At 47.3% G+C, this 23,474-nt stretch overlaps 1 protein-coding gene across 2 annotated transcripts in view; it reads right to left on the bottom strand.

The window, feature by feature from the left end:
* Positions 1 to 9,488, bottom strand: part of LOC143933507 (transmembrane protein 272-like) — a 163,600-nt gene extending 154,112 nt beyond the window's left edge. The window contains exon 1 of one of the 2 annotated variants that reach the window (XM_077456423.1): positions 9,303 to 9,485. In XM_077456423.1, the coding sequence (XP_077312549.1) occupies positions 9,303 to 9,304 (2 nt within the window). In that variant the 5' untranslated portion in view covers positions 9,305 to 9,485. Of the gene's footprint in view, positions 1 to 9,302 lie in introns of both variants that reach the window. The other variant, XM_077456428.1, reaches the window with a different exon arrangement.
* Between the last annotated feature and the right edge of the window lie 13,986 nt (positions 9,489 to 23,474).

Consider the following 23,474-nt stretch of genomic DNA (forward strand, 5'->3'; position numbering starts at 1 on the left):
CAACTCACAGCCATTAATGTCTATACCGCTGGCAACAAAAATGAGTACATCCCTAAGTGAAAATGTCCAAATTGGGTCCAATTAGCCATTTTCCCTCCCCGATGTCATGTGACTCATTTAGTGTTACAAGGTGTGAATTGGGAGCAGGTGTGTTACATTTGGTGTTATCGCTCTCACTCTCTCATACTGGTCACTGGAAGTTTAACATGGCACCTCATGGCAAAGAACTCTGAGGATCTGAAAAAAAATAATTGTTGCTCTACATAAAGATGACCTAGGTTATAAGAAGATTGCCAAGACCTTTAAATTGAGTTGCATCAAGTTGACCAAGACCAAGACCATACAGCGGTTTAACAAGACAGGTTCAATTCAGAACAGGCCTTGCCATGGTCGACCAAAGAAGTCAAGTGCACGTGCTCAGCGTCGTATCCAGAGGTTTTCTTTGGGAAATAGACGTATGAGTCTTGTCATCATTGCTGCAGAGACCAAGATAAACTTATTTGGTTCAGATGGTGTCAAGCCCGTGTGGCGGCAACCAGGTGAGGAGTACAAAGACAAGTGTGTATGGCCATTCATAAACTGAAGCATTGTAAACATAGGTTACGATGTCTCAGTTATGCAAATGGACAGAGTCCATTTACAGGGCGACACGGAGGAGAACGGAGGGGGGTGGCAGAATGGAGGGGGGCAGCAGCACAGAGGGTGACATGGAGGAGAATGGAGGGGGACAGCAACACAGAGGGGGACATTGAGGGGGACCGCAGTAGAACAGAGGGGGACTGGAGGAGGATACAGGGACAGTCAGTGGTGATCAGTGCAGCTTTGGGGGCAGTTACAAGCACCGATCACCGCTGTGTAGATTTCACTAAAGCAGCTGAAGGGGGGGGGGGGGCAGAGAAACGTCTGTCAGGCGTTATTGAAATCTATACAGGGCGATCGATGCTTGTAACTCCCCCTCTGTACCAATCCCCCTGACTGTCCAGGTATCGTGTGAAACATCGGAGCATTTGTCCGAGTACAAGTACTCGGGCAAATGCTCGGTATCGGGACAACCCTATTGCCTACAGTTAAGCATGGTGGTAAGAGTGTCATAGTCTGGGGCTGCATGAGTGCTGCCGGCACTGGGGAGCTACAGTTCATTGAGGGAACCATAAATACCAACATGTACAGTGACATACTGAAGCAGAACATGATCCCCTCCCTTCAGAGACTGGGCCGTAGGGCAGTATTCCAACAAGATAACGACCCCAAACACGCCTCCAAGACAACCACTGCCTTGCTAAAGAAGCTGATGGTAAAGATGATCAACTGGCCAAGCAAGTCTCCAGACCTAAACCCTATCAAGCATCTGTGGGGCATCCTCAAACGGAAGGTAGAGGAGTGCAAGGTCTCCAATATTCACCAGCTCTGCGATGTTGTCATGGAGGAGTGGAAGAAGACTCCAGTGGCAACCCGTGAAGCTCTGGTGAACTCCATGCCCAAGAGGGTTAAGGCAGTGCTGGAAAATAGTGGTGGCCACACAAAATATTAATACTTTGGGTCCAATTTGGACATTTTCACTTAGGGGGTGTACTCACTTATGTTGCCAGTGGTTTAGACATTAATGGCTGCGTGTTGAGTTATTTTGAGGGGACAGCAAATTTACACTGTTATACAAGCTGTACGCTCACTACTTTACATTGTAGCAAAGCGTTAATTTCTTCAGGGTTGTCACATGAAAAAATATAAAATATTTACAAAAATGTGCGGGGTGTACTCACTTTTGTGATATATATATATATATATATATATATATATATATATATATATTTATATTTATATTTATTTATTAGGGCTGTTACCGACTAAAATGTTCATGTTCGATTTTTTTTTTTAATCGATTAATCGACTAATTTTGATTAATTATAACGCACATACAGATCCAACTACTTTTAGCTGATCTCCTTGCATTGCAACTCTGCATTAGTCAGTGGTAAATGTGGTATACACTATATACAATCATCCGACACTAGTTGGCTTCCACAATCCAGGACTTAACTTCACAGTTCACACAAATACGTTTTAAATTCAAACTGTAGCACTGACGTAATTAATTTTATTTTTTCACAGTAGCGTGACAATCCCTCCCCCCCCCGGTCTAACGAATCACTCTCACCTTATGGCATGGACCCCTGTGCAAACAGGTGGTCATGCAAGCAGGTATCAAAAGGGTTAACATGGTCCATAAACTTCTCTCATGTCTCCTTAGATCTCAGCAAGGACACCAGGTCATGGGTATAAACAAAAGATCTAAGTGCTCAACGCTTAAGTATAAGATTACATTTTTGTGTTCAAACACAAACTACTCACATAAAGATGATAAAAACACAGCATGTAAAGCCGACAATTGTGTTAGTTCCGCAGAGCAGCAACGGGTGACATCATGCCTAGCTCCTCCCCCGTACGCGTTAAGTTCAACCAGAACTTTGACGTCACTGGACTCCTCCCCCCTTCCCTTCATTAGCAGATGGAGGCACTTGGGGAAGGGGGGAGGAGTCCAGTGATGTCGATGTCCGTGACGTCACTTGATCTCCAACGGAACTCCCCGCAGACCGAGAGGCGAGTAACTATCAAAAGAATTTTGATCGATCAAAAAAAATTAATCGATTAAATCAAAGAAATAATCTTTAATTTCCACAGCCTATTTTATATATATATGTGTGTAGGAAGGCCAGTATGGTGGCCTGAATTTATGGGAGGAGCCCGGGGGGTATTTAACCAGCCCGCTCGCCTGTGGTCTTTGTCGGTTTCCTGTGCGCGGCACGACGTCACTAGGCCGACTCTTCGAAACTCGTTAGCGTCCGTGAGTTACCGCTTCGTAGTTGTTCAAGGTCCTCGTTCCCGTTCGCATCCATGTGTCTCGTGGATTTGATGGACACTGGTCAGTACCATGTCAAGGCCGAACCATTTCAAACCATTTCAGATCATTTCAAATCATTTCACTCTCACCACCGCGCTCCGATTCGAATCCAGTCGTATCCACAATGCACCGATTCGTCCCGGTGCGCCCCAGTTGTTTTTTCGGCCTCATTTCAGTACATGCTCCTGAGTCCCATTTGTTCAGTCACTGACTCATGCCTCTGTCATGGTAAATCATTTCACTGTCACGTATCACGTTCCGATACGAATCCAGTCGCATCTACGATGCACCAATTCGTCCGGCGTGCCCCAGGTATTTTCGGCCTCATTTCAGTACATGCTCCAGAGTCCCGTTCGTTGTCAGTCGCAGGTTGCGGCGCACCGATTCGTGCCTCTGTCATGGGAAATCATTTCACTGTCACGTATCACGTTCCGATACGAATCCAGACGCATCTACGATGCACCAATTCGTTCCGGCGTGCCCCAGGTATTTTTCGGCCTCATTTCAGTACATGCTCCAGAGTCCCGTTCGTGGTCAGTCGCAATCGCAATCGCGGCACGACCGATTCGGGCCTCTGTCATGGCAAACTTTTGTCACTCATTTCACTGTCACTTACCGCGCTCCGATTCGAAATCTAGTCGCATCCGTGATGCACCGATTCATTCCGATGTGCCCCTGTTGTTTACGGCCTCATTTCAGTACATGCTCCAGAGTCAGGATTCATTGTCGGTTGCAGGTTTCGGTTCTCTGATTCATGTCTCTGTCATGGGAAATCGTTTCACTGTCACGTATCACGCTCCGATACGAATCCAGTCGCATCGTGCGCTAATTCATCTCGGCGCGCCCCAGGTATTTCAGACACATTTCAGTACATGCTCCAGAGCGTACACGGTTAACGGTCAGTCGCAACAGCGGCATGATCGATTCGTGCCTCTGTCATGGCAATCAAAATAATTTCGCCGCCACGTACTGCACTCCATTTCGAATCCAGTTGCATACGTGATGCACCGATTCGTTACGGTGTGCCCCAGTGCTTTAGCCTCATTTCTGTGCATGCTCCAGGGTCCAGTTCATCATCAGTCGCAGTCGCGGCACGATCGACTTATGCCTCTGTCATAACACATATTTCATTAATTTGACCGTCATATACCGTGCCCCGATTCGAATCTGAGATGCACCGATTCGTTCCGGTGTGCTCCAGTTGTTTTGTTCCGAATTGGCTCGGTCACATTTCGTTACACGCTCCACAGTTCAACTCGTCACTTATCGTCTGAAACGTCGGTTATCGCAGTCAGCCTATGTCACAGCAAACATTTCACTCATTCACTTCACACACTTGTCACTTGAGTCTAATCCACTCATACCAACAATACATTGGTTCGCACCCGTCATTCCAGCATTACAGGTATCGTTCGCATGTTGCCTGTCATTCCTCCAAGTCCGACACTCACTATAGATCGATCCTTCGTGCTTTGAATTTCAGCCAAGGGTCTCGATTCGTTCGTTAAAACCTTCACCTCACTACTACTCCCCCTGATAGTCGCACAATCCAATGCATCTTGGTTTCCTTTCATACACCTTACGACCGGTTCCTATCAGGATTCGTTACATATAGTTACAAAGATTCGTCTCAGTTTCATTTTCATACACGCTACAACCCGTTTCAATTCCAGTCGCCTCAGCGGCAAATTGATTCGTACCGGGTTCATTTTGTACTCTCCACGGTCTGATCTATATTAGATTAAATTTATACACTCTAAAACTGGTTCTTATCAGATTAATTTCATGCGATCGACTCATATAAGATTCGGTTTATTCTTACGACCGATTCATATCGGATTCATTCCATACACATCCAAGAAACAACTTCTTGCAAATCGCTGCTAGCACGCACCCAAGCATACGCTCCCTGCAATCATTGCAAACATGTTTCCAGGCACAGACTTCTTGCAATCGTTGCAAGCACGCATTCGAGCATGGACGTCTTGCAATTGTTGCAAGTACGCATTCAAGTATAGACTTCTTGCAATCGTTGCAAACACGCATCCAAGCATAGACTTCTTGCAATCGTTGCAAACACGCATCCAAGCATAGACTTCTTGCAATCGTTGCAAGCACGCATCCAAGCATAGACTTCTTGCAATCGTTGCAAGCACGCATCCAAGCGTAGACTTCTTGCAATCGTTGCAAGCACGCATCCAAGCGTAGACTTCTTGCAATCATTGCAAGCACACATCCAAGCATAGACTTCTTGCAATCGTTGCAAGCACGCATCCAAGCCTAGACTTCTTGCAATCGTTGCAAGCACGCATTCAAGCATAGACCTCTTGCAATCATTGCAAACACACATTCAAGCATAGAACTCTTGCAATCGTTGCAAGCAGATGTCCAGGCACAAACTTATTGCAATCATTGCTAGCAGGCAGTTCTGGCTAGCTCAATAGATTGCTTTAGGAAAGCCTGGATACTTTCCTAAATGTACATTATATAACGGGGTACTTATATTTATAGGTAAAGTTGATCCAGGGAAAAATACGATTGCCTCTCGAGGGATCAGGAAGGAATTTTTTCCTCTGCTGTAGCAAATTGGACTATGCTCTGCTGGGGTTTTTTGCCTTCCTCTGGATCAGCTGTGGGTGTAGAATTGGGTATGTTGGGTTGTGCGATACTTTATTTATTTGATTTGTGGTTGGACTGGATGGACTTCTGTTCTGTTCTTCTTTTTCGACCTGGCTACCCATGTATCCTACCATAACTCCTTGCAATCGTTGCAAGCATGCATCCTGGCATAACTCCTTACAATCGTTGCAGGCACGCATCCTGGCATAACTCCTTGCAACCATGGCAAGCACGCATCCTGGGAAACTCCTTGCAATCGTTGCAGGCACGCATCCTAGCATAACATCTTGCAATCGTTGCAAGCACGCATCTTGGCATAACATCTTGCAATCGTCGCAGGCACGCATCCTGGCATAAATCCTTACAATCATGGCAAGCACGTATCCTGGTGTAACTCCTTGCAATTGTGGCAGGCACGCATCCTAGCATAACATCTTGCAATCGTTGCAAGCACGCATCTTGGCATAACATCTTGCAATCATCGCAGGCATGCATCCTGGCATAAATCCTTACAATCATGGCAAGCACGTATCCTGGTGTAACTCCTTGCAATCGTGGCAGGCATGCATCCTAGCATAACATCTTGCAATCGTTGCAAGCACGCATCTTGGCATTACATCTTGCAATCGTTGCAAGCACGCATCCAAACACACGTTCGAGCACAACTCCTGCAGTCTTCGCAAAGCACATGCGGTAACACGAATTTCTCAGAGTCACTACGAACACATCTCCAGTGACAAACTCCTGTGCAATTGTCGCAAGCACACGTTTAAACACAACTTTTGCAATCATGCCAAGGCTCGCGACTTAGCATAACTTCTTGCAATCATTCTTTTGCTAGCACATTCTCAGTGGCACACAAACTGGCTACACGTCATTTTCAGCAGCACTTAATTGGCCACTTGTCTCCTGTGGCTTTTTCTTACAAGCCACTCACCGTTTCCTGTCTGTCATCTCTCCCTTAGGACAGTTGAGTTCAACTTCCGTCCTGCACTGGGATCGTGTTGACACACGCAACTGGCTTCTTCTTGTAACACAGTCAGGCTATACCTAGCCAGCGTTCAGCATTTCTTATCCTTACAGGACCCGGAGAGCCATCTATCTTTACGGCCCATACAGTAAGATCCCCACTACGAGGCATCTAGAGGCATCAGCCCATAGCCAACGGTAAACACTCGCCCATCACATCTGCCATCTTTAAGGACACATAAAATCCTCGCACATTCCCCAGTCTAGGCATCCAAGCGGCCATTTACCTGGCCTTTGTGGTTTTCACGGCCTAGCCAATTTATCATTAGTAGCACTGGCAGCCAGGTTCTACACAGACACCACCTGACGAATGATCAAATCTGCAATACGGGCCATTCCCCAGGGTCAATCTTTATGTCACGCCTCCTGGTCTCCCTCTCACGGACGCAGGACCCCTCTCAGATCCTTAATTTAGATGCCGTGGCATTAGCAGATCTATCAATGTCGGAAGGTTCCTTACTGCATGGATTGGTATAGCGATGTTTATACCAGCTACGATGCCCCTGTCACCCCTGGTAGTGACAGATGCCGCAGCCTCCACAGGCTTCGCTGCAATTTTTGGCCACCACTGGCTTACAGAACCATGGCATCAGGGATACTCCTAAACCCCGGGTTTACCTGGACTTCCTCCCTCTTCAAGCTATACCCGGTCATGACAGCCTCTCGACTCTGGGGTCATGTCAGGACAGGACAGGCTTGCACCACCGACAACTGGGCCGAGGTTGATCTTGTTGATGAAGCTAGGTCTGGACCACTCTCGGTTATGTCCGTCCTGCGCAGACTGCTGCAGTTATCTTGGCGGCACCAGTTTAATGTCCATTGTATGTTCATTCCAGGCCTTCAGCAATCCCGCAGGCCAAGTTCTGCGTAGTCGTCACTTGGCTCTCTACCAACACCATTTCATCCTCCACCTTGCAGTGTCTAAAACCCAGCAATCTGGCTCCAGGAGAGACGTCCATTTCTATAGAACAAACAGTGCCTGGTGTCGAGTAACCATACTCGGCCACCTACTGTCACTCCTACCGTAACGCGTAAACTCTAGTCCCCCGTTGCCTTTTCGTGCTAACACTTGTGTACCTGCCAGTTTTCCAAACACATGGGGTTCTTCTATGCAGCCTACACCTCGACCGCGGTCCGTACCGTGGTCACTCTTTAGTATTGGAGCGCCCTTGGCAGCATCTTGGCATGGGTCCCAAGTCACGTCATTGAGAGACTTAGCAGTTGGAACCCTGCCTACCTCGCCTGGTACATCCCCAATCCTTGGGTGGAAATGGCACAAGCATTCACCAAACTTGCTCAACTGATTAAGCTAAAACTAATAAAACTACACCCCTACCTGAATGTTTTTGCCCCCTTATTTTGGTATACCGACCATCAGACCAGGGCACACTTCAGGTCCATTTCATGTTGCAAATCTTATGGTAAGTCTATTTGTTCATATCCGTATCGGCCATAGGGCTTCGACCATAAGTAGGAAGGCCAGTATGGTGGCCTGAATTTATGGGAGGAGCCCGGGGGGTATTTAACCAGCCCGCTCGCCTGTGGTCTTTGTCGGTTTCCTGTGCGCGGCACCCACCCTCCCATCCCCTTTTCAGGGCATTTCTCAAATTCATTTCTCTTCACAGAATATTAATTTCTAATCTAAGATATGCCCCCTTATTTTGGTATACCGACCATCAGACCAGGGCACACTTCAGGTCCATTTCATGTTGCAAATCTTATGGTAAGTCTATTTGTTCATATCCGTATCGGCCATAGGGCTTCGACCATAAATATATATATATATATATATATATATATATATATATATATATATATATAATTTATAATATAATAATTGATAATTTATCACTGCTAAATAAAACGGACATCTCTGTGATTCAGTGAATTTCTGGTAGTGTAATCTCATTATGTCTCACAAGATTCCAGTATCCACTGTTCTAAGCATTTGTAGATCGGTTCACTCCTCCAAAGGAGAAGCGATCTACACGGCTTCATAAATTGGCATCCAGAGGAGAACGATCTGTGAATGCCGGAAAATAGCAGTGAACATTTTTCACATAAAAAAAAAATTACTGAACCCAGGGTGTCAGAGGTGGTAGAAGACTTGCAGGGTTGGAGCTACTAGTGGGGTACCGATTCTACCAGCAGCCCTCATGGGGGTAGCGCTACATGTATACGGAAAATGATTTTTGACATCAACACACACACCCACACAGGTTGGACTGGATGGACTGATGTCTTTATTTAACCTAACCAACTATGTTGAAACTCTTCTTAAAGTGAACCTGAACGCAAAAAAACAAAAACAAAAAAGAACAAATCTACCTTTTGCCCAGAATTTCTCTTGGAAAATAAAAACCCTACACTTCCTGTACCTGCAGTGTGAGGTCCTCTAGGGCACCACCAGACTACTGCAGCAGCATTTGAAGACAGTACAGAGATCTTCCTGCCCCTGCTTTAGTCATTCTGTGCTTCCACCTCCTTCCCTTCTGCTATCCAATGTAGGGACTCCATTTGCCATATCAGCATCTAGTCCTTTGTCGTCTGCTTGCCTTTTTTGGGCACAGTTTAGTTCATAATATATAAATAAATTGGATTGTCACATACACATCTTTACAGAGGAAATAAATTATGCAATTCATGCATTGCTTGATGTATTACACCCCTGCAACAAACACGATACTGTTTACATGCTAATTAATAACATACATCATTAGAACAAAGCATAATCAAACAGTAAACAACTACTTACATATCCTAAGTGGTCTGACTTATGCAGAAAGTCAAAAGATGCCTGTAATGTGACGGACTACGAGTTTAACCTTAAACATGGGGAGAATGCAGAATGTCTACTTTTACTTGTTTCATATATTTATCTTTAAAATGAATTCTAAATGTTTAACAAATAACAGCTGCAAGCATTTGTGTCATGTTAAACCTGTTTTGTGTATAAAAGGGCAGAGAAAATCCTGTGCTCAGAGTAATTATGGCAATCTGATCAGTTTAATCTTTTAGGAGTAGGAGTAGTTCACAAATGTCATCAGATGAATCTGTGGCCAGTAGAGCTATACTTTTTATTTAATCAAAAGTGTTAAAAAGTTATTGTTACTTTAAATTATTGCTAGTTCTAGTCCTAACCATCACTTGTGAATAGAGATGGGCTTGATTTCCGAGTCGAACATCAGGTATTCGTTTGTACGTTGAACAAATGGGGCGCTGGCAGTAAGTTCGCCCACGGCCGAACGCCCCATAATGCACTACCAGATCGCAGTGCATTTATTGCTGTTGATTGGCCTAATCATGCACCTGACCTGTATGCTTTGGCCAATCACAGCGCAATGTCCTGTGAGAGCCATGATTGGCCAAAGGCAGGGTGCGTTTGGCCAATCATGGCTCAGGGATGGGCAAGCAGCCTCTGTGTCCAGAGGGAAAAGTGGTCATCACAGACATGGTGCATCCTCTGCAGGTGGGGCATGCTTCTTTTTTCCCAGTACTGGCCATGTCATTGAGCCACAACATGCAGGAGCGGCCCAATTTTTCGGTACCTGTTTGACAGGTACATGTAATTTCAATTTATTCTCCTCATTTTTAACAGCAGGGCTCATTCCTTCACCCAGCAAGAGTAACTGTGAGGGGTTAGTGTTGAGGCACCACTAGGGATGGGCGAACGGTTTGATTTGGACATTACCCATTCAGGTACTCACCTAGCACTTTCGGGGCACTTAGTGGGATTTTCGCCCGTCGAGGACACAGTGAAGTCAATAGGTTATTAAGGCTTCCCCGCTAAGAGCTAAATCTAAAAAAAAAATAAAAAATTGTAAAAAAAAATAAAAAATTAAGGGGGAAAAAAATATATAAATAAAAGTGTGGGGGGAACCTTTGGGAATTGTATGGATTTTGACCACTTGCCTAACGGCGCATTGTAAAATTATGCCAGAAAGAACACGCCCTCCCTCCTGCAGCCTCAGAGTACGCAAGTACATGTTTCCAGCCTATTAGACTACCCAAGTATCTATCTGCAGCCCATGCCTCATAGAATATATGTTGGGGTATCGCCATACTCAGGAGTAGCAGAATGTATTTTGGGGTGTTATTGGAAGTATGCATATGCTGTGTGTGAGAAATAAATGACAATTGAGTAAAAAATAAAAATAAAAATAAAGGCTTTAACTTATCATGCCTCTTACTAAACACCTTGGACTGTCTACTTTCCAGAAATGGGTCATTTTGGGGGTATTTGTACTGTCCTGACATTCCAGGGCCTCAAGAATTGACATAGACCGTCAGTACAGCAGGTGTGAGCAAATATGCAAATGATTTGCACCAGAGCTTGTAAACTAACTTTCACACAGCCCAAATAATATCCACTAATGTGGGTTATTTTTAACAAAGAAATGTAGCAGTATACATTTTGGCCCAAATTAGATTTTCATTCTTTTAATTTCGATTCCAAAAAATAAAAAAATAAAGAAAGCTCTATTTGTGTGAAAAAAAAAAAGATAAAAATTGTGTTTGGGTACAGTTTTGCACGACTAAGTATTGTCATTCAAAAAATGAAAGCACTGAAAGCTGAATGTTGGTTTGGGCAGGAAGGGGGTAAATGTGCCCTGTATTGAAGTGGCTAAGGGGATCCCATGACAGAATTAAGAAAAAAACACAACGCAGGTTCCCCCCAAAGTCCATACCAGGCCCTTTGGTTCTGGCATAGCTTTATAGGGGAACTCCACACCAATTAAAAAAAAAAATGGCATGGGGTCCCCCCAAAATCCATACCAGACCTTTATCTGAGCATGCAGCCTGGCAGGCCAGGGAAGGGGGGAAACAAGTGAGCACCCCCCTCCATACTAGGCCGCTTGTCCTCAACACGGGTGAGGGTGATTACCTTGCCCACGTGTTGATGTGGACAAGGGCCTCTTCCCGCCAACCCTTGCTGTGGTTGTTGGGATCTGCTGGCAGAGGTCTTATCGAAATCTGGAAGCCCCCTTTAACAAGGCCCCCAGATCCTGCCCAATGCCCCCAATGTGAATGGGTATCTGGTACATCATATCCATACCCATTCACCAAAAATAAAAAAGCGTCAAAAAGTAACCACAAGAAACAGTTTTTGACAAGTCATTATTAAAATAGAAAAAAAAAAAAGTGTCCCTTGATGTTACATGGTAGATGAGGTTGAAAAAAGACAAGTCCATAAAGTCCAACCTATGTGTGTGATTATTTGGTCGGTATTAAATTGTATATCCTTGTATGCTGCAGTCATGGTGCTTATCTAATAGTTTTTTTTAACCTAATCGATGGCCCCTGCTGAAGCCACCCCCCTGTGGAAGGGGATTCCACACCCTTGAGGCTTTTACAGTAAAGAACCCTCTATGCAGTTTAAGGTTAAACCTCTTTTCTTCCAATTTTAATGCATGGCCACGTGTCTTATTAAACTCCCTTTCAAGAAAAAGTTTTATCCCTAGTGTGGTCACCAGTATGATATTTGTAAATTGAAATCATACCCCCTCTCAGGCATCTTCTGCAGAGAGAATAAGTTCAGTTCTTGCAAAACATGTCTTTATAACTAAATAACTAATATCCTCCAGACCCTTTATTAGCTTTGTTACTCAAAGATGGAATCTATAGTCCATCACGCCACCCGCAAAAATAGAAGAAAAAAAAAAAAACACACACCTGCTGTCATCATGGATTACATTGAGGAACACTTATTTTTTTAACCACTACAATACAGGGCACTTTCGCCCCCTTCCTTCCCAGCCCAATTTTCAGCTTTCAATGACAATTGCGTGTTCATGCTACACTGTATCCAAATGAAATATTTATAATTTTGTTCGCACAAATAGAGCTTTATTTTGGTGGTATTTATTCAAGACTCCGTTTTTTATTGTTTGCGATATAAGTGCAAAAAAAGCGGAAATTTGCAAAAAAAAAAACAATATTTTCTTTTTTTTCTATTTTAAAAGAAATCCAATAAAATCTAATTTTGTCATAAATTTAAGCCAAAATGTATTCTGCTACATGTTTTTGGTAAAAAAAATTCCGTTAAATGTATAATAATTGGTTTGTGTGATCACGGACATATGTACACAAATGATCACGTACATATGTGTGCAGATAATCATTGGGACATGTCTTTTTATTATTTGGGGACATGTGTGGTGACATGTGTATTTTGGGGACTTGTGTGGTGACGTGTGTATTTTGGGGACATGTGTGTTTACACTGTAGGTTTACACTAGACTAGTGATCAACGAGTAAAAAGCTGTAAAAACAGTTCATGCTCACTGATCACCAGCCCGCTGCAGCGATCTGCTCTCCTCTCCTCAGCGATGACTTCCGTGAGGAGAGGAGGAGCCAATTGCCTAGCAACCGCCTGTTTGGCCCTCCTGATCACATGACGGCCGTGTCCAATCACAGAGCCCTCCTACCGATCCGAGATGCGCCGTGTCCGGGTGACACGAGCGCATCTGGATTGCACCGCTGCGTGGGCACACGTGATTCCCCTCCTTCTGAAGGACGTTCCTGACGTTTCTATTATTGTAGGCGTTGTGATTGACAATAGATTACATCAAGGGGCACCAATTGTTTTTATTTTCATTTTTTTAATAAAGGACTTGTTAAAAACGATTTCCTGTGGTTATTACTTATATTAGTTATTACTATTACTTAAAGTGGTTGTAAACCCTAATGCCGCGTACACACGATCAAACAATCCGGTGTGGGCTCCAGCGGACTTTTTTTTACCCAAAAGTCTGGCGGACTAAGAAAGTAATGCATAATGGACATTAATTGGGACTTTTAACGAAGCTGTGGCCTGGTAAGTTCATGTGCTTCCATCCCACGGGACTTTAAATTAAACTATGGCCTGGTAAGGTCATGCGTTTCCATCCCTATTGTATTAAAAAAAAGGGGGGGGACAAGGGGGACATTGGAACTTTACATGAAGTATGTGGTAGCAAGAGAGTACAAGGTGAACTAATAGGAATTTTATTAATGGTTGCAATTGGATTTACAAGAAATAAATACAATGATAGACAAAGTAATAAACAATACATGATAATGGTAATAGTGATAATAATAGTACAGCATGCTTCTTTTGAATACATTCAGATTCTGACGTTACTATTAGTGATGGACGAACTTCCGACGGGACGTTTCGCGAACGCGAAACGCGAACGGACACAAACGTTCGCGAAAACGACCGTTCGCCGCGGGCTCCATTGACTTCAATGGGAGGCGAATTTCGCAAACCTTTAGGTCGAATTTGCGGCCACGGGGTAATTATTAGGGGGTAGCACGTAGTCCCACCACCTGGACAATAGCATAATACATGTATGAGGTGAATTTGGGATCGATAACTACAAGCATTTTTTTTTTATTTGGGAAATTGTTCTGACAATTCAGGACTATGGAGCTAATGAAGGCAATGGAGGAGAGGGAAGGTCAGGGACCAGGGTAGGCAAACAAGAGGGTGCAGGAGATACAGAGCACTGACAGCAGCACCGTAATACAGAGCACTGACATCAGCACCGTGACATACAGCGCTGACAGCAGCTCCGTGACATACAGCGCTGACAGCAGCTCCGTGACATACAGCGCTGACAGCATCTCCGTGACATACAGCGCTGACAGCAGCTCCGTGACATACAGCGCTGACAGCAGCTCCGTGACATACAGCGCTGACAGCAGCACCGTGACATACAGCGCTGACAGCAGCTCCGTGACATACAGCGCTGACAGCAGCTCCGTGACATACAGCGCTGACAGCAGCTCCGTGACATACAGCACTGACAGCAGCTCCGTGACATACAGCGCTGACAGCAGCTCCGTGACATACAGCGCTGACAGCAGCACCGTGACATACAGCGCTGACAGCAGCTCCGTGACATACAGCGCTGACAGCAGCTCCGTGACATACAGCACTGACAGCAGCTCCGTGACATACAGCGCTGACAGCAGCTCCGTGACATACAGCGCTGACAGCAGCACCGTGACATACAGCGCTGACAGCAGCTCCGTGACATACAGCGCTGACAGCAGCTCCGTGACATACAGCGCTGACAGCAGCTCCGTGACATACAGCGCTGACAGCAGCTCCGTGACATACAGCGCTGACAGCAGCTCCGTGACATACAGCGCTGACAGCAGCTCCGTGACATACAGCGCTGACAGCAGCTCCGTGACATACAGCGCTGACAGCAGCACCGTGACATACAGCGCTGACAGCAGCTCCGTGACATACAGCGCTGACAGCAGCTCCGTGACATACAGCGCTGACAGCAGCACCGTGACATACAGCGCTGACAGCAGCTCCGTGACATACAGCGCTGACAGCAGCTCCGTGACATACAGCGCTGACAGCAGCTCCGTGACATACAGCGCTGACAGCAGCTCCGTGACATACAGCGCTGACAGCAGCTCCGTGACATACAGCGCTGACAGCAGCTCCGTGACATACAGCGCTGACAGCAGCTCCGTGACATACAGCGCTGACAGCAGCTCCGTGACATACAGCGCTGACAGCAGCTCCGTGACATACAGCGCTGACAGCAGCTCCGTGACATACAGCGCTGACAGCAGCTCCGTGACATACAGCGCTGACAGCAGCTCCGTGACATACAGCGCTGACAGCAGCTCCGTGACATACAGCGCTGACAGCAGCTCCGTGACATACAGCGCTGACAGCAGCACCGTAAGCAGCCCCAGGAGGAAGTCAGCACAGCACAGGGATGGTGTGATCCCCTCATAATAAGAACCCCCAGGAGGAAGTCAGCACAGCACAGGGATGGTGGGAGCCCCTCATAATAAGAACACCCAGGAGGAAGTCAGCACAGCACAGGGATGGTGGGAACCCCTCATAATAAGCAGCCCCAGTAGAAATATGACACCGCTCAACCTCTTCAAAGAGGAGGGTAGGGGCATATAGTACGGTGTGCTTTTTTGGGTCAGGGAAGTGAGCCAAATGAATTAAGAAGGTCTGTGTGCTTGATTCCAAAAATTGTTTATAGACATATACATGGTCTACTGATCACATGTGTTGAATTCCTCCGAGATCCATGCCTCATTCATTTTTAGAAATGTGAGGTAGTTAACACTGTGGTGAGCTAGGCGAGTACGCTTATCGGTCACAATCCCCCCTGCTGCGCTGAACGTCCTTTCGGACAGGACACTGGATGAGGGGCAAGCCAACAGTTCGATTGCAAATTGGGCAAGCTCTGGCCAGAGGTCAAGCCTGCCCACCCAGTAGTCTAGGGGTTCATCACTCCTCAGAGCGTCCACATCGGCCGTTAACCCAATGTAGTCGGACACCTGACGGTCTAGGCGTTCCCTGATGCTGGATCCGGATGACACCTGTCGATGGGTCGGCTGAAAGAATGACCTCATATCCGAAGTCACCAACACATCTTCAAACCGGCCTCTTCTTGCAGGCGCTGTTGGATTGGTACCCGCAAATCCTTCTCTGGGAGTGGGAATTGCTCCTCTGCCAGCGCACGCAAAAGCAGAATGCAGCATTTCTCGAAGCAAGGCCTGGAAGTGCTGCATTCTGACAGCCCTCTGCGACGGCGGTAACATTTCCGCCATTTTGTGTTTGTACCGGGGGTCTAAGTACGTTGCCACCCAGTACTGGTCCTTGACCCTCATGCTTTTTATACGGGGGTCCCTATTAAAACACTGGAGCATGAAGGCCCCCATTTGCACTAAAGTGGAAGCGGTGTGGTGGCCTGGCTCCTGCTCATCATCCAGGATAATGTCGTCCTCTTCATTCTCCTCTCCCCATCCTCGCACAACAGGGATCCCAGAAAGGTTTAAAGCATGCTCTTCTTGCTCCTGCTCATCCGCCCCGGCACCATCCTCCTCTGACTCCTCATCAGACTCCTGTTGTTGACTTGTCTCAGATAGAGTAGCCCCCCCTGGGAATTCATCCAGCATTGCGACTTCCTCATCTTCCCGCTCCTGCTCCTCCACAGCCTGATCAATGACACGACGCAATGCACGCTCCAGAAAGAAGGCATAAGGTACCATGTCACTGATGGCGCCATGGCTGCGACTGACCAGTTTGGTGATCTCCTCAAATGGCCGCAGAAGTCTGCATGTGTCGCGCATGAGCAGCCACTGGCGCGGTGAAAAAAAACCCAGCTCCCCAGAACCGTTTCTTTCGCAGAGTTCATACAGGTAGACGTTAACTGCACGTTTCTGCTGGAGCAGCCTATCAAGCATATAGAAGGTTGAGTTCCATCGCGTCGGGCAATCGCAAATAAGACGTCTGACCGGCAGATGGTGTCGCCGCTGAATGTCAGCAAGGCGAGCCATGGCCGTGTAAGATCTTCTGAAATGGGCCGAGATTTTCCTTGCCTGCCGCAAGATGTCCTGGACCCCAGGGTATTTGACAAGGAATCGCTGCACGACCAAGTTTAAGACGTGTGCCATGCACGGCACGTGCGTGATTTAGCCCTGTTTCAATGCGCTAAGCAGATTGGCACCGTTGTCACACACCACTTTACCAACTGTCAAATTGAGCGGTGTTAGCCACTCATCTGCCTGTGAACGCAAAGCTGAAAGGAGTGCCGGGCCAGTGTGGCTCTTTGCTTCCAGGCACAACAGACGCAGCACGGCATGGCAACGTCTCACCTGGCATGTGGAATAGGTTCTGGGGAGCTTGGGCGGTGCAGTGGAAGAGACGCTAGCAGCGGAAAAGGAGGAGGCAGCTGAGGAGGAGAGGGAGGAGGATGGAGTAGGAGGAGGAGAAGAAGAGTCAGGCCTGCATGCAATCCGTGGCGGTAAAACCAAATCTACACGGGTGCCACGGGTTACATGCTTGACGGCCGTCAGAAGGTTCACCCAGTGGGCAGTAAAACTGATATACCTTCCCTGCCCGTGTTTGCTAGACCACGTGTCTGTGGTCAGATGTATCTTGGCACCGACACTGTGTGCCAGAGATACATTCACTTGCCGCTGAACATGGCCATATAGCTCTGGGATGCCCTTCTCTGAGAAATACTTCCTTCCTGGGACCTTCCATTGTGGTGTTCCAATGGCCACAAATTTGCGAAAGGCCTCCGAGTCCACCAGTTTATATGGCAGTAGTTGGCGGGCTATGAGTTCTGACAAGCCAGCCGCCAACCGTTGGGCAAGAGGGTTATCCGGCGTCATCATTTTTTTACGCTCAAACATTAGGCCCACGGAAGCCTGCCTTTTTGCAGAAAAATGTGAGCTTGGCGTGATGGAAGGTGGAGTGGAGGACAATTGTGAGGAGAGAGGAGAAGGAGAAGTAGAAGACGAGGCTGGACGGTGAGAGCCTGCAGTGTGGCTTTGTGTGTTCCGTTGCTCCCACTGGGCTCGGTGATGGCTGCTCATGTGCCTTCTTAAGGCGGTCGTCCCTAGGTGAGTATTGGGCTTACCGCGACTAACGCGTTGACTGCAAAGATTGCAGATGGCAACGCTATTGTCAGCAGCGGACACGTTAAAAAAAGCCCACACTGCGGAGCCATGTGCCGGTGTCCTGGGAGCGCCAGATGTGACCGTACATGGTCGATGACTCGCTCCTGATACATTTGCAGTCTGCTTTGTCCCTGCTGTGCAATGTAAGTCATTGCTGCTTCTCCTCCCTATCTGCTGGTCCATATCTCCCTCTGAACTCCCCTCCTCTTCCTCTCTTGTGGGCACCCACGTGACATCACTAGACACGTCATCATCAACGTCACCTTCCCCACCGCTATAAGTAGAGTAGGCAGCAACACCGGGGACCAACCTCCTCCTTGGGCTGATCTGGGTACTGGCGTCAGACTGCTGAGTAGCGCTTGTTGCTACCTCCTCTTCCTGATCCAATACCAAGAGTGGCTGCGCATCAGAAATGTCCTCTTGATATGGATCGGAAAATAATTCCAGTGACTCAAGCGGAAGGTATGTGGTGGTGGTGGTGGTGGTCGTGTTGTTGGTGGTAGTGTCTTTGGGGGTGCACATAGCAGAGAGTGAAGAAGAGGGTGCAGATCGAGAGGATGAGGAGGGTGCAGAAGAGTAAGGCTGAGCGAGCCACTCAACCAAGTCTGGTGCATCCTTTAAAGTAATTGAACGCACCTTCTGCAACTTCCCACTTTGGCTCAAGCCTGTTGCTCCTGCCCTACCCCTACCACCCCTGCGGAAGGGCCTGCCTCTTCCTCTGCATGTCATTTTTTAAATGACCCTGTGACAAAACTCTTAGTCCCTATACCGCTGAAGGACTGCTGCAGTATAGGTGAGCGGTCAGCAGTGGTGCACGTCAACCCTATCTATTGTGGACCGATAGCGGTCCTTACAGAACAGCAGACTGTACCGCACTCAAGCCTATGTACCGTAGCACCCTATACCAAGTTACCAGTCCTTATAAGAACTTTTGTGGACCAAGCAGGTTGTGTATTAGTGTTTAGCAGACTGTACGTCAGTCCCTATACCGCTGAAGGACTGCTGCAGTATAGGGCAGCGGTCAGCAGTGGTGCACGTCAACCCTATCTATTGTGGACCGATAGCGGTCCTTACAGAACAGCAGACTGTACCGCACTCAAGCCTATGTACCGTAGCACCCTATACCAAGTTACCAGTCCTTATAAGAACTTTTGTGGACCAAGCAGGTTGTGTATTAGTGTTTAGCAGACTGTACGTCAGTCCCTATACCGCTGAAGGACTGCTGCAGTATAGGGCAGCGGTCAGCAGTGGTGCACGTCAACCCTATCTATTGTGGACCGATAGCGGTCCTTACAGAACAGCAGACTGTACCGCACTCAAGCCTATGTACCGTAGCACCCTATACCAAGTTACCAGTCCTTATAAGAACTTTTGTGGAACAAGCAGGTTGTGTGTTAGTGATTAGCAGACTGTACGTCAGTCCCTATACCAATGAAGGACTGCTGCAGTATAGGGCAGCGGTCAGCAGTAGTGCACGGCAACCCTATGTATTGTGGACCGATAGCGGTCCTTACAGAACAGCAGACTGTACCGCACTCAAGCCTATGTACCGTAGCACCCTATACCAAGTTACCAGTCCTTATAAGAACTTTTGTGGACCAAGCAGGTTGTGTATTAGTGTTTAGCAGACTGTACGTCAGTCCCTATACCGCTGAAGGACTGCTGCAGTATAGGGCAGCGGTCAGCAGTGGTGCACGTCAACCCTATGTATTGTGGACCGATAGCGGTCCTTACAGAACAGCAGACTGTAACGCACTCAGGCCTATGTACCGTAGCACCCTATACCAAGTTACCAGTCCTTATAAGAACTTTTGTGGACCAAGCAGGTTGTGTGTTAGTGATTAGCAGACTGTACGTCAGTCCCTATACCAATGAAGGACTGCTGCAGTATAGGGCAGCGGTCAGCAGTAGTGCACGGCAACCCTATGTATTGTGGACCGATAGCGGTCCTTACAGAACAGCAGACTGTAACGCACTCAGGCCTATGTACCGTAGCACCCTATACCAAGTTACCAGTCCTTATAAAAACTTTTGTGGACCAAGCAGGTTGTGTGTTAGTGTTTAGCAGACTGTGCGTCAGTCCCTATACCGCTGAAGGACTGCTGCAGTATAGGGCAGCGGTCAGCAGTGGTGCACGTCAACCCTATCTATTGTGGACCGATAGCGGTCCTTACAGAACAGCAGACTGTACCGCACTCAAGCCTATGTACCGTAGCACCCTATACCAAGTTACCAGTCCTTATAAGAACTTTTGTGGACCAAGCAGGTTGTGTATTAGTGTTTAGCAGACTGTACGTCAGTCCCTATACCGCTGAAGGACTGCTGCAGTATAGGGCAGCGGTCAGCAGTGGTGCACGTCAACCCTATCTATTGTGGACCGATAGCGGTCCTTACAGAACAGCAGACTGTACCGCACTCAAGCCTATGTACCGTAGCACCCTATACCAAGTTACCAGTCCTTATAAGAACTTTTGTGGACCAAGCAGGTTGTGTATTAGTGTTTAGCAGACTGTACGTCAGTCCCTATACCGCTGAAGGACTGCTGCAGTATAGGGCAGCGGTCAGCAGTGGTGCACGTCAACCCTATCTATTGTGGACCGATAGCGGTCCTTACAGAACAGCAGACTGTACCGCACTCAAGCCTATGTACCGTAGCACCCTATACCAAGTTACCAGTCCTTATAAGAACTTTTGTGGAACAAGCAGGTTGTGTGTTAGTGATTAGCAGACTGTACGTCAGTCCCTATACCAATGAAGGACTGCTGCAGTATAGGGCAGCGGTCAGCAGTAGTGCACGGCAACCCTATGTATTGTGGACCGATAGCGGTCCTTACAGAACAGCAGACTGTACCGCACTCAAGCCTATGTACCGTAGCACCCTATACCAAGTTACCAGTCCTTATAAGAACTTTTGTGGACCAAGCAGGTTGTGTGTTAGTGATTAGCAGACTGTACGTCAGTCCCTATACCAATGAAGGACTGCTGCAGTATAGGGCAGCGGTCAGCAGTAGTGCACGGCAACCCTATGTATTGTGGACCGATAGCGGTCCTTACAGAACAGCAGACTGTACCGCACCCAAGCCTATGTACCGTAGCACCCTAGACAGACCAAGTTACCAGTCCTGATAAAGAGCTTTGTGGAACAAGTGAGTTGTGAATGATTAGCAGACTGCAGCAGAAGGGCAGCAGTCAAGTATAATATTCTTTCTATATTTGGAAGAAAGAATATTATACGTGTACAAGCCTATTACCGTACCACTGATACCAGTCCTGAAAAGAACCTTTGTGGAACTAATAGTAACAGCAAGTCTTTAAAATTATCCTCACTGCCTGACACACTGCTTCCTGCCTGTCCCTATACAAATTGGCAAAAAAGAGTAGGCTGGAACGATTAGCTGGAACAGCTCTTTTGTGGACCTGATAGTAACAGCTAATGATGATGATGATGATGATGATGAAGAAAGACTAATCTGGCTGAGCTGTCCCTAAAATAGCAGCATACAGCGCTCTGTCCCTTTATCTAAACTGACAAAAGAAACTCAGGCTGCTGACCTAACACCTATACCAGTCCTGAAAAGAACTTTTGTGTACCAAATAGCTAGCGTTTTCTCTGTCCCTACTCCACACAGGATCCTTTCCCTACAGTGACAGAAGAAAGAATGTAAAATGGCCACCGGATCGGGTGTATTTATAGGTTAGGGGGAATGTCCAAGTGTCCATGAGCTGTCATGTCTCAATTGGTTGTCCTGTAACACATGATAAACGTGTCACGAAAGGTTAAAGTTCTTGTATACATTAAACACGTAAGTCCGCCGGGGCGAACGACGGAAAAAGGCGTTCGAACCCGCGGACGGCGAAAGTCGGAAATTCGCCGCGAAACGACCGCCGGGCGAACCGTTCGGCCATCACTAGTTACTATACATTACCCTAATTGATGCAAAAAGACCTTGGTCCTGCAGGCATTATGCTACATATGCTTTTATTCAATCCTGCTGCGGTGAACTTTGGAGTTTTATTATGATACTTTGTGATATTCATGTTATTATCATGCTGTACTATTATTATCACTATTACCATTATCATGTATTGTTTATTACTTTGTCTATCATTGTATTTATTTCTTGTAAATCCAATTGCAACGATTAATAAAATTCCTGTTAGTTCACCTTGTACTCTCTTGCTACCACATACTTCATGTAAAGTCCCAATGTCCCCCTTGTTCCCCCCTTTTTTTGGACTAAGAAAGTAGTTTTGCACCGAAATATGTCCACTGGACTCGCAGTCCGGCGGACAATACGGCCGTGTGTGTGCTAGTCCGCCGTACTTTTGAAGCATCCTCTGGGACTGCGACATCATAATGGGCGGGGACATCATCCGGCGATGTCCCTATATAAGTTGCTGCACGCCGCGTGTCTGTCATTGTGGCCAGAGACAGCGATGAGGCAACAGCTCAAGAAGAGAAGAACAGAGGGCAACGACGAAGACAGCGGCGACAGAAGATCGGGCCACCACCTGTAAAAGAGCTAGAAGGCGGTGCGGATGCCCGGCAAGAAGAACCGAAGAGGGGGACAAGACCCCCGAAGTCGGAAGAAGACCCCCGGACGGTGGCGAAGAAGAAAGCCAGGCTCCTCCGCTAGTAAAAGAGCTAGCAAAAGAGCAGAAGATAGCGGAGGAGTCCGGCGGGAAGACCCCCCCCCCCAAGATGGAAGAAGACCCCCGGAGCTGTGCAATAAACAATTTTTAACCCTTGTGTGTTGTGTTTTATTTACATTTTTTTCACAGGTGAATGGGCAGGGGTACATTGTACCCCATACTCATTCATATAGGGTGGGGGCAGTATCCGGGGGCCCCCTTATTAAAGGGGACTCCCAGATTCCGACAAGCCACCCACAGAGCCCAACAACCAACGGCCAGGGTTGTCGGGAAGAGGCCCTTGTTCTCATCAACATGGGGACAAGGTGCTTTGGGGTGGGGGGCCGCGCGGCCCCCCCTTCCCCAAAGCACCCCCCATGTTGAGGACACGCAGCCTGGTACGGCTTGGGGGGGGGGGGGGGCGCTCGCTCATCCCCACCCCCCTTTCCTGACCGGCCAAGTTACGTGCTCGGATATGGGTCTGATATGGACCTAGGGGGAACCCCACGCCGTTTTTTCGGCGTAGGGCTTTCCTTTCAAGTCCATACCAGGTGACTGGGCCAGCAACGATTCACTCGCTGGTCCTGGCTACCTGGAGCCGCGCTCAAAATGAATGGACTTTCCTCTGTGTGTGTGGGCAAGTCCGTTCATTTCAAAAGTATGGCAGATAATCCCGCCGGAAAAGTCACGTGTGTGGGCAGGTACGATAGTCTGATCGTGTGGACACGGCATTACAAACCACTTTGACCTACAGGTAAGCCTAGATTAAGGCTTATCTGTAGGTCCAACAAATATCTCCTAAACCTACACGGTTTAGGAGATATTTACTAAAAGACAGTCACAGCTGTCTACGGCG

The sequence above is a fragment of the Lithobates pipiens genome, unplaced genomic scaffold (assembly GCF_037356315.1).
Source record: "Lithobates pipiens isolate NorthernLeopardFrog02 unplaced genomic scaffold, aLitPip1_a1.2 Scaffold_10, whole genome shotgun sequence".
NCBI lineage: Eukaryota > Metazoa > Chordata > Amphibia > Anura > Ranidae > Lithobates > Lithobates pipiens.